Source organism: Erpetoichthys calabaricus, chromosome 4 (genome assembly GCF_900747795.2).
Source record: "Erpetoichthys calabaricus chromosome 4, fErpCal1.3, whole genome shotgun sequence".
Classification (NCBI taxonomy): domain Eukaryota; kingdom Metazoa; phylum Chordata; class Cladistia; order Polypteriformes; family Polypteridae; genus Erpetoichthys; species Erpetoichthys calabaricus.
Genome location: NC_041397.2, coordinates 114,517,992 through 114,534,686, shown reverse-complemented (window position 1 = coordinate 114,534,686; position 16,695 = coordinate 114,517,992). Strand labels below are relative to the sequence as shown.

At 37.5% G+C, this 16,695-nt stretch overlaps 1 protein-coding gene across 3 annotated transcripts in view; it reads right to left on the bottom strand.

Moving 5' to 3' along the window:
* Positions 1-16,695, bottom strand: part of atp7b (ATPase copper transporting beta) — a 158,618-nt gene that overhangs the window by 88,199 nt on the left and 53,724 nt on the right. For all 3 annotated transcript variants that reach the window (XM_051926253.1, XM_051926251.1, XM_028799700.2), the window contains 2 exons: positions 8,284-8,535; positions 6,638-6,801 (listed from right to left, as the gene is read on the bottom strand). In XM_051926253.1, coding sequence (XP_051782213.1) covers positions 6,638-6,801; positions 8,284-8,535 — 416 coding nt within the window. The remainder of the gene's footprint in view (positions 1-6,637; positions 6,802-8,283; positions 8,536-16,695) is intronic.

The following is a 16,695-nucleotide window of genomic DNA, read 5'->3' as shown; positions in this document are numbered from 1 at the left end:
ATAGCCTTTGAGTCAATTGTCCAATTACTTTTGAGCCCCTGAAATGAAGGGATTGTGTTAAAAAAATGGTTTAGTTGCCTCACATTTTTATGCAATCGTTTTGTTCACCCCACTGAATTAAAGCAGAAAGTCTGCACTTCAACTGCATCTGAGTTGTTTCATTTAAAATTCATTGTGGTAATGTACAGAACCAAAATTAGAAAAAAGTTGTCTCTGTCCAAATATTTATGGACCTAACTGTATTATGTAGGCACATATTATGCAGACAGATCACAAAAATATCATTTTCTCATGTTAAACAACAGTGGGCTAATTTTTCTACAGCAAGATTAATAATAATAATAATAAATTTTATTTTTATAGTGCCTTTCCAGAGCTCAAGGCACTTCACAGAGTCTCAGAAAGAACAAAAAGGTATATGTAATATGGGATTTCTGCATAGTACACTAAAACAGATAAATTCAGGATAGACCAGAGTAAAATCCTAAATTCAAATCTAGAAGAAAAGCCTGAACAAACATCATATAACACACACACAAATTATCCTGGGCATCTGACAGAGAGGCAGACTGAAAGAAAGGGCAGAATGTCAGGTTAAATTAAAAGCCTTCCTGAATAGATGAGTTTTAAGTTGTTTTTTAAAAGACTGAATTGAGTCAGCTGATCTAATTAATTTCGGGAGGTCATTCCAAAGTCTGGGTGCTATACAGCTGAAGACCCTGCCACCCACAGAGTGCAGGCTAGTGTGGGGCACAACTAGATTGCCACAATCAGAGGACCTTAGTGGGTGAACAGGAGTATAGTGACAGACAGGCATGGCCATTTAAAGCTTTGTAGGTTATTAAATGAATTACAGCAGCTTTGTAAGTCCACATAATTACTGTAGTGGTTTGAACATTTCCTGATAACTCCATGATTATCTTTCTCAGTACAACAGCTTTTATGTTGATGTTTTTGTCACCATTTCCTATATTGGATAGAAAGTAATATGGTCTATGTAGGTTAGATATAATACAGTAAATTTGCAGAAAACGATTGAGAATAGATTCTGTATAATACATGAAATAAGCATCCAGCACAACCCCAAACATCAAACTCCTCCCCAGATAGCAGCAAGAAAGGGCACTTGGAGAGAGGCAAGGCCGATTGTGTATGTGCATAGTAGAAGCAGCTGAGGAGAGGAAAGCATAGTAGGTTTAGCGGGTTCAGCTGATGAAGAAACTAACAGTCCTTTTCAGGGCTACATCCATTCCTCTGTCTCTTACACCCCTAGGTTGTTACAGTGTTTATAAATGTTGATTCAAAGTGAATGCACTATACAATTAATATCCATTATTGTAATTTCAAAGCTAAACTCACCTGCGATGCAAAAATGCAAACTTGCAATGAAAAAAAAAATCAATTTAACCCATACCTGATACATAAACATTGAATAATTCACACAAAAGAAAACTGTGAAGGGTGCTGTTTTTATTCACCCTTGCAATGTTTGTAACAGTGGAGGGGACGCTGGTGCTCGCATGCTGTTGCCGCTCCTCCCTGTTAACAACACTTTTCATAAAATTCGCCTTAATCCTGCACTTGTTAATGCTTGTTTTATTTCTTTATTGTACGTATAGTTCGTGGATGGAGCTGACTCGAATTGTATGGATTTGGATTAATTTTTACGGACTTTACCTTCACTGGGAATAACTGAATCTGTGGATCACGGGACGAGACCTATGAACATTTCTTTGTACCTGGTGATCTAGGAGCCTGGGATGATCTGTTTCCTTGATTATAGTTGCTATGCTGGTCTGCTCTCGATTCATTTTTATTGTGCTTTATGACTAAGAACTGATCTGATGTTCACCCAGCGTTACTTGTTTATGGCTGTATGTTGGAACCTACAAGTCCTGCTACCTCCTCCTGCTATGCTATCGCCGCTTATCTGCACTACCGCTACCGCACCTGCTCACCGCACCGCACTCACCGGCTCCACTGTGCTGCTTCTCCACTGCTATCAAATAAATATTGCTCAGTATCATGCTAAAATACTCTTGTGACAAACTCCTTCATATTAAACATTTTGTCCAGATCAAATGGTCTGACTGGAATATTGTAAAAGACACAGGTATTTTGCTGCGCCTGAAATATGTACATCGCGGGTCAAGTCACCGCCACTGCCAGGCTGCAAATGAAAACATCACAGGCAGCATTTGCCCAGGAATACGCCGTCCTACTCATGGCCCTGGAAATAGAAGTGTCAGTGTGCCAAATTTACATTATGTGAAAATAAACTCTACAGCTCTGTGAAAAAAGAAGCCTCATTAACTAATATTGCATTGTTTAATTCGAGATCTCTTAATGGCATAGCATTGGTGCTGTCAGAATTCATCATTGACACCAAACTTGATATGCTGTGTTTAACAGAGACTTGGCAAAAACCGAATGAATTTACGTCTCTCACGGAGGCAACACCACCTGGTTACACTTTCCTCACAGAGCCTCATAGCTCAAGACAAGGCGGAGGACTTGCAGTAATTGTCAGAGTCGAGTTAAACATCAAAGAATCCCAATTAACTGTCCATTGTCTTTGAGTGTCTGGCTCTTAAACTAATAACAGAATCAGGTCCTGTCTTACTCATTGTTCTTTATCGTCCTCCAAAATACAATGCATCCTTCTTATCTGATCTGACTGAACTATTAACCCACTTAAGTTCCTTTTCCCAGAGAGTCATTCTGCTTGGCGATTTCAACATCCATATTGACATCCCCACATCTAAACTTAGAAATGAATTCTTATCCTTACTGGACTGTTTTGACTTGACACAACATGTTGATTTTCCAACCCACTCTGGTGGTCGTATATTGGATCTGATCTGCACATCTGGACTATCTGTTGCCAACACTTACAACACTGATTTGGGACTCTCTGACCATAAAGCAGTGCTTTTCACTGTCTCATTACCTCTTCCTCCTCTTACCTGTCTGTCCTTACCTAAATATCTGTCCCTCTATACTTTCTGGATCCATTTCTGATCTTTTACTCTCTTCATCTATTTCATCAACACTAGATAGTCTTGTTGACCACTATAACACAGCCCTTCATTCAGCATTCGATAAAAGAGCTCCTTTAAAACATAAGGGGGTTCCCTTTAAGTGTTCAAGTCCTTGGTATAATTCAGAATTGCGATCTATGAAAGCAGCTGGCTGACGCCTTGAGAGAATGTCACATAAGACTGGCCTCACCGTGCATATCCAGGCTTTCTCTGACCACCAAAGAGCCTACAGAGAAGCACTAACTGCTGCCAAGAACACCCATTATGGCAGAATAATAGAAAGTGGCCACGATAACCCAAGGGTTTTGTTCTCTGTAATTAATAATCTACTCCAACCCACATCTGGCCCAACTACCTCTTCTACTGAAGTCTGTGAGAAATTCCTCCACTTTTTCCGTAACAAAATTAAAGATCTAAATAATTCAACTAACATAAATACATGATCTGTATATATCTTTCCCTGTTTTCCCACTCCATCCAGCTCCATCTCTAAGTTCTCACCAGTCACATCTGCATTTGTTAATAATCTACTTTGTAAGATGAGGCCTACTACGTGTGTACTGGACCCCATCCCCAGCACACTACTTAAATCCTACCTTCATGCCATAATCCCGACTATTACAACAATAATAAACTCATCCCTTGACACTGGCTTTGTGCCACTCACTTTTAAAATTGCTTCTATAACCACAATGTTAAAAAAGTCTGGTCTTGATGCTGACAATTTTAACAATTTTCGGCCTATTTCCCAATTACCTTTTCTGTCAAAAGGTCCTGAGCGTGTTGTAGCTTCCCAACTCACCAACTACTTAACTTCTAAAAATTTGATGGAACCCTTTCAGTCTGGTTTCAGAGCACAGCACAGCTGTGAAACTGCTCTGCTATGGGTAACCAATGATTTGCTTATGGCAGCAGACTCTTGACAAACCAGCATATTAATTCTGTTAGACCTCAGTGCAGCATTTGACACTGTCAGACATGACATTCTACTGTCCAGAATGGAGAACATGCTGGGTATCTCTGGCACTGCCCTCCAGTGGTCCAAGTCCTATCTGACTGATAGGCAAGAGTTTGTTAGTCTTGGCAACAGCAGGTCCAGCACAGCGCCAGTCATACAAGGAGTTCCACAGGGCTCTGTCCTCGGTCCTCTGCTTTTCTGTATTTATATGCTTCCCCTTAGCTAAATTATTCGTAGCTTTGGACTGGGTTATCATTTTTATGCAGATGATACTCAACTCTATTTCAATGTTAAAAGTGGAACTTCATCAAGAGTTTTCTCAGCTAACAACTTGCCTCAATGACATTAAAACCTGGATGGAGCAGAACTCTTTAAAATTAAATTGCAACAAAACTGAACTCCTGCAAATTGGGAATAAAGTGCAACTTAATAAAATGAGCTCTTTCCCAGTCAATCTTGGCGGTGATCTCATCAGACCTGCCTCTACTGCAAAGAATCTTGGTGTCATTTTTGATTCCTCTCTTTTTATTCCGCCCACATAAATCAAACTAAGAAACATTCTTACTTTCACCTCCGTAACATATCACGTGTTGCTCCTTCCTCTGATTTTCTAATGCTGAGAAACTTGTCCATGCTTTTATCACATCCCGCATCGATTATTGTAATTCCCTACTGGCAGGTGCTCCTTCTAATCTTATATCACAGCTCCAGCTTATTCAAAACTCGGCTGCAAGAGTCCTTACACGGACCAGCAGCAGCGAGCACATAACACCCATCCTGCTTCGCCTTCACTGGATCCCTGTGTCTTACAGAATTGAATATAAAATTCTACTAATAACCTACAAAGCCTTAAACGACCTTGCGCCAAACTACATCAGTGACCTTCACCATCACTATGTGCCTGTCCGCCCACTAAGGTTCTCTGATTCTGGCAATCTTGCTGTACCCCACACTAATCTACACTCCATGGGTGATAGGGCCTTCAGCTGTATAGCACCCAGACTCTGGAATGACCTACCGAAATTAATTAGATCAGCTGACTCCATGAATTCTTTTAAAAAACAACTCAAAACTCATCTGTTCAGGAAGGCTTTTAGCTCTACCTGACTTTATTACACTTCTCTCAGTTTACCTCTATGTCAAGATGCTCATGTAACCTGTATGTGTGTGTGCGAGACCATTTATATTGTCTGTTAGGCTTTTTTTCTCTGAATTTACTTTCTTACTCTTCTTCATTTATTTATCTGGTTTAGTACAATGCTATATAATGTATACCCTGCCGTTCTTTCTTAAACTCTGTGAAGTGCCTTGAGCATGGGAAAGGCGCTATATAAATAAAATGTATTATTATTATTTAACGGAAACAGTGTTAAATGGATAAATGAAGATTTATGCTGTGTGGATGTCTGACTTCTGGTGTTATGTGAATTAATGGTTAATATAGTTATCTGATGGTCATCCTGAGGAATACTAAACCAAAAGCAAAAAGCAGCATTAACGCGTCCTGTTCTAAACTATTCCTTTAATGACCTTTGCGGCATTTTTTTTTCTCACAGGCATCACCACTAGGTGTCATGAGCGGAATCAATGCAGTCACACTTAGGAGGAGATTTTATTCAATGTTCAGGTGTATTTTGTGGAAAACCAAATAAAAGTGCTAAGTATCATGATACTGGCTTTTGCAAATTGATTTTTCTTAAATATCATTTTGAAAATGTAATATATTGCCCTGCTCTACATTATATAACAAGATTACTCTTTTTTTTGGCCACACGAGAACAGATGACAGGCTGTTACTCCATCAAAAAATATATAATAAACCAAATTCAAGTACTTAGGCTCATAAGCTTATAGCATTCTTCCATCAGGAACTACATTCTTCAATAAAAAGAGCAATTCTGGATCAGAAAATCTGACAATTCCACAGTACATTTTTAACACTGATCTCCTTTTGCAAAAACACTATTAAAAGATGCATTATCTCAAAAACATAAAAAATTTAAAGTACGTTAATTTATGCATTTCAAAAAATGAACTAACAAACTATAGAAATGATCCCTTAAAAGTATAGCCTTAAAAAAAATGAACTAACATGTGGTTGTGTGGACAGAAACTAAAACATTATCATATTCAAAAGACAGTATATATTTTTGTGAATCAAGTGTAAATTTACCAAAAGCAAAGCAAAACAATATATAGTATCAACAGTGAAATTAAGCTTAATAAGCTGAACATGTCTATGACTAAATTCAATGAAAGAAAACATGCAGACGCTTGGTATCTGTTAATACATATAGTGTGACAGCTGGTAAAGAATATGTGATGGTAACAAAGTGGTAAAATATGATACTAAACAAATGAAATGAGAAAAAATGTTTTCAGGCAATATATAATACACACACATTATTTAAATAACATATTATTCCTTTCTAAAAAATAGAATTGTCCATATTATAGTTAAAATGAAAGACACACAAGCATAACCAAATGTTGACAGTCTCGCTAAATGTTGGTGACACAAAGCATTAACCTCTCAACTTGTAAACTTGACTATAATTAGCAAAATATTCAATATTATTATATGCCAATTACTCCACTACATTGGTTTAAAATTCCTATATTAATCTGTACTACTTACAGCAAGATCCAACTTCCCCTCTGTGAGAGATTGGTCATCCATTATAGAGGCACCAAATCCCAAGCCTTTAATTTGCTCGGTTATTTGCAAAGGGTCAATAAACTCTGGTCTGTACTTTACTTCTGCTTTTCCAGCCATTAATGCTACCAGAACTGATGTAATACCTGAAAAAAAGGAAACTAGATGTAAGGCGACATAAATAACTTATATAGCTATTTACAAATAGTACAGAATTATACAAGCATGTATAACATGAGGAACGTATATACATCACTAGTCGTGTTTATGCATTCATGGCTAGTAGGCAACAGCCCCACCAGATGCTTTGTAAAATAAGTAAGCACCATTTAACTTATTAAAATGTTTATAAAAACACTCATCTTTATTTTGTAAATAATTTTTAAAAATTTTCAATCATATAATGAAAGTAATTAATAATCTAGAAAAATACTGCTTCTTGTAGTATGTGAAATTGCCTTTGTGCTGGGTGCTACATCCTGTTTCCACCTAAGGGGTTGGACCAGTTGGCCTGGCATTGTGCTATATACCCTTTGGTGTGTGTGCACATGTGCAAGCTGATATTTTTGTTTAGCAAGGGGGCTTTAGGCACATCACCTATATCAAATAAGGACTGGTTCTTGTTGATTTATTTTTTTAATTGGGCATTTGCACTTCTGGTTCAAGCTCTTTTGGCCAAGTAGCAAACGCTAGTGAAGAGGTACATAAAGTTCAGAAATTTTGCTCCCCTAAAATTAGCCAAAGTAGTAAGTTTGGGGGGTGGGGGGTTGGCGCAATATCACACATGCACTTTTCACAATACATTATACTGCATCTTGATTTTCACCTGCAGCATTGGAGTGCCACACTAAATTTGAAAAAGCCATAAGGAAGCCCAAGTGTGCTTCTCCTACTTTGTGAAAAAGAAGCCAGCATAATGCACCTGTTTTAAAGAGGCACTGAATCTCAGAGGAAACAACAGGTATGTATGTAGAAATTTTTTTTAACCGTTTGTTGGCATCACACTGACCAACAAATATTTTGTTGCATGTTAATTTTGTGCTGTCAAGCAATTCATTTAGCCTGTGTGCAACAGCTTTATTCAAGATAGATGAATAGTCACACAAAATGAAACCAGTCATAGATTTTTCTATAATAATGTACAAATGTTACTATTTACAACCTGAGTAAACACAAAAAACAATTTTTAAATGATCACTTCATTTATTGAAGGGAAAAAAAATCACCAACACCTATATAACTCATGTGAGAAAGTAATCACCCCCTTAGTCACTCAATCAACCAATGAACCAAATTCAAATTATAAAGGGTTTAATTAGACTAGATACACTCACGCTTGAGTGATGACAGTACTACTGAATACTGAAACATCACTTAAATAGAACTTTTCTAGCAATGTGAAGCTGGCTGAAAAGTCTAAACAAGCAGCAGCACATGCCTCAATCAAAAGAAATTCCAGAAGATCTGAGAAAAAAGGTGCAAAGTACTGCTAGAATTTAATAAAACATGGACACCTAAAAATTAAACTGATTCTGTGTCTCAGCCTAACATGTAACCTTTTTAAAAGCAAATATTAAAGAATTTCATCCTCAGTATTTCAATTTAGGCAATCAATGGAGTTTGCTAACCTGGATGTTTCAGCAAGTTTCTTTCAATGGTGGAAATGCAGGATGCACAAGTCATTCCGGTTACCTTTATAAAACACTTCTCTAGTTTCTCCCCTTCAGATGCGGGATTAAGTAAAGTTGACTTTTTTGGGAGAAAACCAATAAAGCTATCAAAACTCTGTGATGTGGAGCATTTTGCATCTATTTTCTTCTGGTGTAATTTGTTTTGGCCAGATGTGGTTCTTGAAAGCTGAGTCTCCATAACTGGGTCATCTAGTGTAAATAAAAGATGAAGGAAAAATATTAGCTTTAAAAAGTAAAAAAATTTAATTAAATTAAAATATATTTTTGGTTGGATAGGCATACCAGGTTTCATCAACGATTTTTGTTTTCTTGTAAAACATCTTTTTGTAAAACAGCATATTATGCCATTTCATGTAATGTAAGGTTATATAATATCAATGTCTGTTACACTAGGCTGCATTATGAAGGATAGATAATAAAGTTCTATTATTTAACACAAAGCCTTTGTTTGGTCAAAAATGATTGACCAATACCTTTCATTCTGAACGATACAAGTTATGCATGTTTAAGAACAAGGACAACACTGCAAAAATCCAAATAGACAGATAACAACTAAACCCATGCCTAAAAGTTGAGCCATTGGCAGTTTAACAAATATCGGTGTTAACTTTACTTGTCTGATAAAAATGTGAACAGAACTATAAACAATGACTTAGGAATAACAAAGTAGTGCTAGACAAAACAATGGCTAGGCAGCTAGAAAAAATGTATAACATAAAGTGGACTTACTAGCAATGGTTTGTCAAGATTTCAGAGAGCAAAGCTGTAAAATTACACATGCAATTGATTTCCAAGCACTTATTAATTCATATAAAATTAGAATATTGATGAAATGAAGATAACAGAATCACAAACAACTCTTTTCTTCCTAAAAGGAGGAGGTTGCCTTGAAAATTTTGGATGTGATAAGACGTTTCATGATATTAGGTTCAATCATTGTCAAATGTACTTAACCCAATTCTGGAACACAGCATATCTTTCTTAAAATTTAAGTCTAAGTACCTGCAGTAAATGAAATTATATTCATCCATCAATGTTTGAAACCTAGTGCAGGGCTGTGGATCAGTTGGAGCCTCTCCCATGAATCACTGGGTGCTAGGCAGGAACAAAACCTGGACAGGGTACCAGTCCATCACAGGGTGAGCACATACACCCCTATGCACACAGTAGGGTCAGTTTAGCAACTACAATTCACTTAACCTGCATGCCTTGGGAGTGTGGGAGGAATCCACATGGACAGCATACAAACTTTGAACAAGAAGCACCCGGGACTTAAACCCCAGCCTCCTTATTGCGAGGCAGCAGCACTGCCACTGTGTCACCCCTTAAACAACATAAGAATCAAATTGGAATGTGCATCTCTTTTTGGTTATTTCTTAGGGTGTAAATTGTGACAATGCTCTTTGTTAAAGCGTTTTTAAAAAATAGTGATTAATTATAATAACAATATTAGTGATTAATTATGATAACAATATTCTTTTCAATGGCGTAAATTGTTACTTAGTGCTGCTACCTCACAAATCCAGAGTCCTGGGTTCAAATTCCATCCAGCAAACTCTGGAGTTTTACTTCTTCTCCATTTCATATTGTTTTTTTTTTCTTTTTTTTTTTTACAGGTACAGATTATTCCCAGATCTCAAACACTCGCATTTTTGGTTGACTGGCAATTCTAAATTAGCCTTGTATGAGACAATGTAAGAATAAGTTTGCTCTGCATTGGACTAGCATCCTCTTTAAGACTGGCACCTCCAGTTTGCAACATGCTGCTGGCATAAACACTGTCTTCCCTCGGCCATAGACAGAAATAAGCAAATCTGGAAAAAAACATCTTTTTTTTCCTTGTATATAGCAATATTAGAACAAGGATTTAATACAAAGAAAGGTATCAGCTTAAGATTTTAATTCATTTAATGTATGACAGTTCAATTTCATGATATATCTCTTGGTGATAAACATTCATTTCATTTTAATAAGATTAAACTGTTTATTCTTGTATAACTATTGTGCTATACATGTATTTTTATGGAAGGATCAGACTACACACAACAAATAGGACTGATATCTGTTGGGACTTTCTTAGCCTTGTGTGCATACAAATCATAAATGTGAAATTTATTAAACTATACAAAGCACTTTTCAATCTAAAGACAAATTAGTCTTTACCTACCTACATGTACTCTATATTAGATATACAGAAAAAAATGCTACACTGTTAAACTGTATGTTAAATGTCCAAAAATATATTTACACCCCAACCTGATCTACTGTATATACAATAAAAGCAAGCCCAATTTTTTGTGTGTGCACTTTATTACATGTGTAACAACAGCATGCTCCTTCAAGCAAGCTACCAGATCTGCCTCAAGATCTCTTCCTTTGGCACAACTGCAATTTAATTTTATGTGAATTTCCCATTGGGATTAATAAAGTATCTATCTATCTATCTATCTAATTTTGTGAGACATACAGATGAGTGAATACTTCATACACAGATATTCAATACAAAATGTAACTTGAATCAGTACAAACATCATCTCACTATTCCATGTTTATTCTGTAGAATCTAATCAGAAATTCTATTTCTAAACATATATGTATTTTGATTTTTTAATATACTTTCTTGATCCCTGAGGGGAAATTGTCTTTTTACTTGACCTTTGGCAGTCATAGTGCAGGGTCATGTATTGTACAGCACCGCTGGAGCAATTTTTCAGGTTAAGGGCTTTGCTCAATGACCCAATGGAGCAGGATCCTTTCTGGTAGTTATGGGATTTGAACTGGCAACCTTCTAGACACCAGTGCAGATGCTTAGCCACAGAGCCACCACCATTTCTTTGTTTTTATGCAAAAAGGCTAACACAGAAACTGAAAAAGTTTGAAGGGTATACAAAGGTGTGCCTGAAAAGCCATCAACACTGACTAATCCAGATGTAAACAATCTCACAATATGGATTTTTTTATACTAATCTGTTTCTGCAGTATAAAAGCCTCATCAGTCTGAGGTGGTCATTAATGTGTGAAAAATTTCTCTTACAGTAATTGGTGCATGATGATTTGCATTGCTTAAATATTCACCAACCTTATCCAAATTTTGGTGCTGCTTTACCCTTGGCAAGGTCATGGTAGAAACAGGACATTCAGTAACCCAGGTAGCCTGGTTGCTTTTTTACACAAACAAGTTACAGTATGCAGCTACTACTTGCAAAGCAAAGACTGGAGATTAAATTACAGGGGCTGAGAGATGAGAAGCAAGCCACAATTATAAAAGCATTACACATATTTCGAACATGACAATCTAACAGCCAGGTTATATTTGTAAAATGTTATCAAAGAGTCAACTGTTCTTTGTGATTGAATTTGACTTACTTTCCACAAAGTTGTATAGTTGCTTTTTTATTACTGTGGTTAGACTCTTGTCATGGTACACTGGTAGTGCAACCACCTAAAAAAAAAAAAACTTGTGACTTACTTTTCTAAATGTGTAGCCATTACACTACACTCAATCATTTTAAGAAAAAGCTATAATAATCCCTATGTAAAATAAAAAAATAAAGCAGGGGAGTAGTGGTGTAGAGTACACTGGTAGAAATTTGTCAACTGTGAGATATTTTAAATATCATTTTTACTGCAAGTAATGTACATTAAGGAAGACACCTTTGGTACTTGTCAAAAAAGTGATGAACATGTTCTAGTGATGTGGTGGGGAGTGGGTGTTTAGATACCTTCTGCCACAACGTAGCATGTGGTAGTACATCTGTGGAGATGGGACGAAAAAAGGCAAAGGATGTACAGTAGGCTTTCTTTGTGATAATGGAAAAGCCGATGGAATGTGGTTGCTGGTAGGGAATCCATTCCCGGACGGGTTTATCCATTCCCGGGAATTCGGGAATCCTGCATTTCTATCCCGGAAATCCCGGGCACCCAGGGATGACACAGTGCACGGGCATCTCACATGTGAACGGTTTTAGAACGACCAACACTTATTTTTAATAAAACTACTGCAATATGTTGACACAAATAAAGACTAACCTTATCTACAAGCAGTTCTTGCTGTCATATAAGTACATGTATCTAGTTATTTCCAGTAATAAGAGCGTAGGAAACACAACGTGTCAAGCGTGCGGTCATCCAGGCTAGAGCGCACCTTCATGCAGAGTATGCCAGCCACTAAGAAAGCACGATCTGCATCAACTGGAGTAGGCGGCACAGTCATCAGATACTGATACACTTGTTCTAAACAACACCTGCGCTTGCCGTTGCTCTGAAACACCGCCATTTCAGCTTTTACGGATGCATCCAGTTTCTTGTCATCATTCTGTGATGGCAAGTTTCTTGGCGCAGATAATGCGGATGCAACAGACTGACACATTGCAATTACAAGTTGCGGTTCAAAGCTGTTGTCTGATGAAGCGCAAAATGCAGCAATGGCGCCTCCTTAATTATTTTCAACTATAACTGTTATTTCTTGATCGATTTTTACACTTTTACACGCTATATATGTGAGCTTGGCCGTTTCCGTTTTCCCGGGAACTACAGCAGTTTTGTTCCCGGGAATGCGGGAATGAAAAATGTTTGGGAATGGGAGCCCGGGAATGGATTCCCTAGTTGCTGGACATGAATGAGGTGCTTTTTAACAACAACAACAATAATAATGCATTTTATTTAATTGCACCTTTCTAGACACTCAAGGACACATTACAAGATAAAACCACCAAACAGTAAAAGTAAGTAAATAAATACAATACAATATAAAACACATCTTTTAACGAACACACAATAAAATACGCAATCAGAACAATTTACAAACATCTATGGCACTGAGAAGGCAATTCTAAAAAGGCCTTAAAAATGTAAACAAAGACACAGAATCAAGAGTCTGGATATAATTGGGGAAGCAGTTCAAGAGTTGAGGGGGAGCACAACTAAAAGCTTAACCTTGGAAAACAGGCAAACTGAAGGGACATACAAGGGTGTATCTGTAAGAAGATATTTTAAATAAGTGATTTATAAGTGAGGATAAGAATCTTAAAATCAATATGGAAATTAACCGGAAGCCAAAGAAGTTTGTACAGAATAGGCACAATGTGACTATGCACCATAGTTTGACTCAATAAGCATGCAGATTATTTACAAATTTAGCTGATATACAAGAAAATAGAGCATTACAATAACCTTGCCTTAATGTGACAGATGCATGAATTAGTGTCTCAGCTGCAGATCAGGAGAGTGAGGGATGAAGACTTAAAATGTTAGGAAGGTAATAAAAAGTAGGACTTGAAGGCATAAAGAACAGGGATGTCAAAACAGATATTAACATTTCCAAATTTTGAATTGAAGGGTACCTTTACAGCCCACAAGCAGAATTTCAGACTTGGCAATATTAAGTTTGAGCAGACAATGTATGATACAAATTTTAATATCATGGGTACAACTAACCAAACAGTATAGAGACAAAGATTAAGACAGTTTGGTATAAATATAAGAAGTCTTCAGTGTAACAATAAAACTGAATACCATGAAGATGCAAAATTGAACTAAAGGGGGGATAAGTGATAAAAAAGTCAAGGGGCCCAGTACTAGGCTGACTAGGTTTTCATTGTTCCAAAATAAGACAACTCAATAATGCAACAAGAGTGCCAGAAGCAATTTAACATCGAACACTAGTTCCCTTTAATAATGTACATGAAATTGACGGCTGGGGGTGTGCACCTTATAAAAATGTAAACAGAATCAAAGAGCAGGTCTCCCCTTATGGTATGCAATGTATTAAATAAGACCAGATGCATTAAGTGAACTGCTCAGCACAACCAGTACTGAACCCGGGGCACACCATGGGAACCAGGTGAACTGTGAGAAATGCTTGCTATTTTGTTGAGTAAATTAAAATCTGTCAGTTAAGTAAGACTGAAACCATGAATGAGCAGTACCAGTTATACTCAGAAAAGACAGGTGTGCCAATAAGAACATGCAAGAAATAATACAGATGCCGAACTAACATCAAGAAGAATAAAAATACTTAGTAATCTGGAATCAGTAGCTTGGAGCAGATCATTTTTTCCTCTAACCAAGGGTTGTTTCAATGCTATGTTCAGAATGGAAACCAGAAACAAAATGTTCAAAATATTTATCAATGTTCAAATGGTCTTGAAGCTGCTAGGCAACAACACGATAAATTAAAGAAAACATTGGAAATAGAATGATAATTGCTGATATCGTTGGGATTAATACCAGCATTCTCAAAAATTGTTTCAGAAAAAAAAAAATACACACACACACACACACATATATATATATATATATATATATATATATATATATATATATATATATATATATATATATATATATTCACACATATATACATATCCAGTGGAACCTCGGTTCACGAATGTCTCGGTACATGTACAACTCGGTTTACGACCAAAAAGTTCGCCAAACTTTTGCCTCGGTTCATGACCACACACTCGGTATACGAACAAGCCAGGTTCCCTTTCGGTTTGTTCATGTTCAGTCTCTCCCTGTGCATTTCCTGTGCAGCGAGCAAGAGAGAGAGCGAGAGAGCGACACACACACACACAGAGGCAGCGCGAGAGGCAGAGGCACACACACAGGAGCGCTCTAGAGAGACACTGTGAGCTGCGAAGCTGATCGCACCCCCAGAGAATACAGACGCCCCTGGGAAAACCCCTAAGACAGGGGTAGGCAACGTCGGTCCTGGAGTGCCACAGTATGTGCAGGTTTTTGTTCCAACCCAGTTCCTTAACGAGAACTCAATTATTGCTGATGAAGCACATATTGCTTAAGTGACATTTTAATGCTTCATTTTAGTGGTCTCGCTTGTTAAGGTTCTCCAACCTTAATTGCTTATTTCAATCTTAAACTGCTGCATTCAGTGTTTTAATTGCTCCTTATTAGCAATAAGATGTAAAAGACAAAGCAGCCAGCAGTTCTCCAGCTAGCTTTTTTCCAATTACATCTGTGTGTGTTCATCATGCACGGTTTGATTTAATAAAACACTTAATAGAAAAATGTGACAGACTGAAAATGATCTGTTTTAGGCTTCATATCATTTGGATGATATCCTTGGAAAGGAAAAAAATCTACGATATAAAAGCCTTACATTGCACAGACTAACAAGCCATAAAATTAAATAAGGTCTGAGATTGGCAATGATTGATTTCTAATTAAGCAATTGGGTTGAATGAAAACCTGTAGCCACTGCGGCTCACCAGGACCGACATTGCCTACCCCTGTTTTACATCTTATTGCTAATAAGGAGCAATTAAAACACTGAATGCAGCAGTTTAAGATTGAAATAAGCAATTAAGGTTGAAGAACCTTAACAAGCGAGACCACTAAAATGAAGCATTAAAATGTCACTTAAGCAATATGTGCTTCATCAGCAATAATTGAGTTCTCGTTAAGGAACTGGGTTGGATCAAAAACCTGCACATACTGTGGCACTCCAGGACCGACGTTGCCTACCCCTGCCCTAAGAGACATGGACAGACTACCTTCACATTCCTCCTTTCCCTTCTGGCCTGCTCTGTCGCGTAATATGCCTCTCGCACGGTGCTCCACCTTCTTAAAAAGCCTGCACGGGCTTCTTTCAGTTTGTTAAATTGGTTGCTTGCTACTCCTTCTTTCTCTCTCAGACAATCTCTGCTCCTGGCGGAGCTGTCATCTCTGACTTGTCATTGAGCATGTTTAAACTGTTGAAAAGAGACAAATGTTTGTTTGCAGTGCTTTGACTAAAGTTCCTTTTTTTCTACAACCTCCTGTGTCTCTGTGCAAATCTGTGACCCAAGCGTGACAACACACACAGGCGCTCCAGGCTCCCAAAAGAGAGATGCACGCACGCGCACACACACAGGCAGGGGAGAGAGAGGCGCGCACGCACACACACAGGAGCACTAGAGAGACACACACAGGCGCTCCAGGCTCACAAAAGAGAGACGGCACACACACACACACAGGCGGGGGAGAGAGCGAGAGAGAGCGAGCGAGGGACGCATAAGGTAAAGAAGGCTTGTTTTTGTTTTCAGTTCTATTTACAGTGATCGGTTCGTAGCCTGCATTATTGCAATGTTACTTTTCTTGGTGGTTTATTAAATTACGGATTTTTCAAATGTTCATTTTTCCCCTGTGCTTAAAACTCATTAAAAAAAGTGTTTTTAGCGAGCGGTTCCTAGCACTATAGCGCGAACTATTGCAATGTTAGTTTTCTCTGTTGTTCAAGGTTTTCTCAGTGGTATTCAATGTTTTTACATTTAGTTTACCATTTCGCTGTGCATTCTATGGTATAATTAACTATATTTGTGCTTAAAAACTAAAAAATCTATATATTTA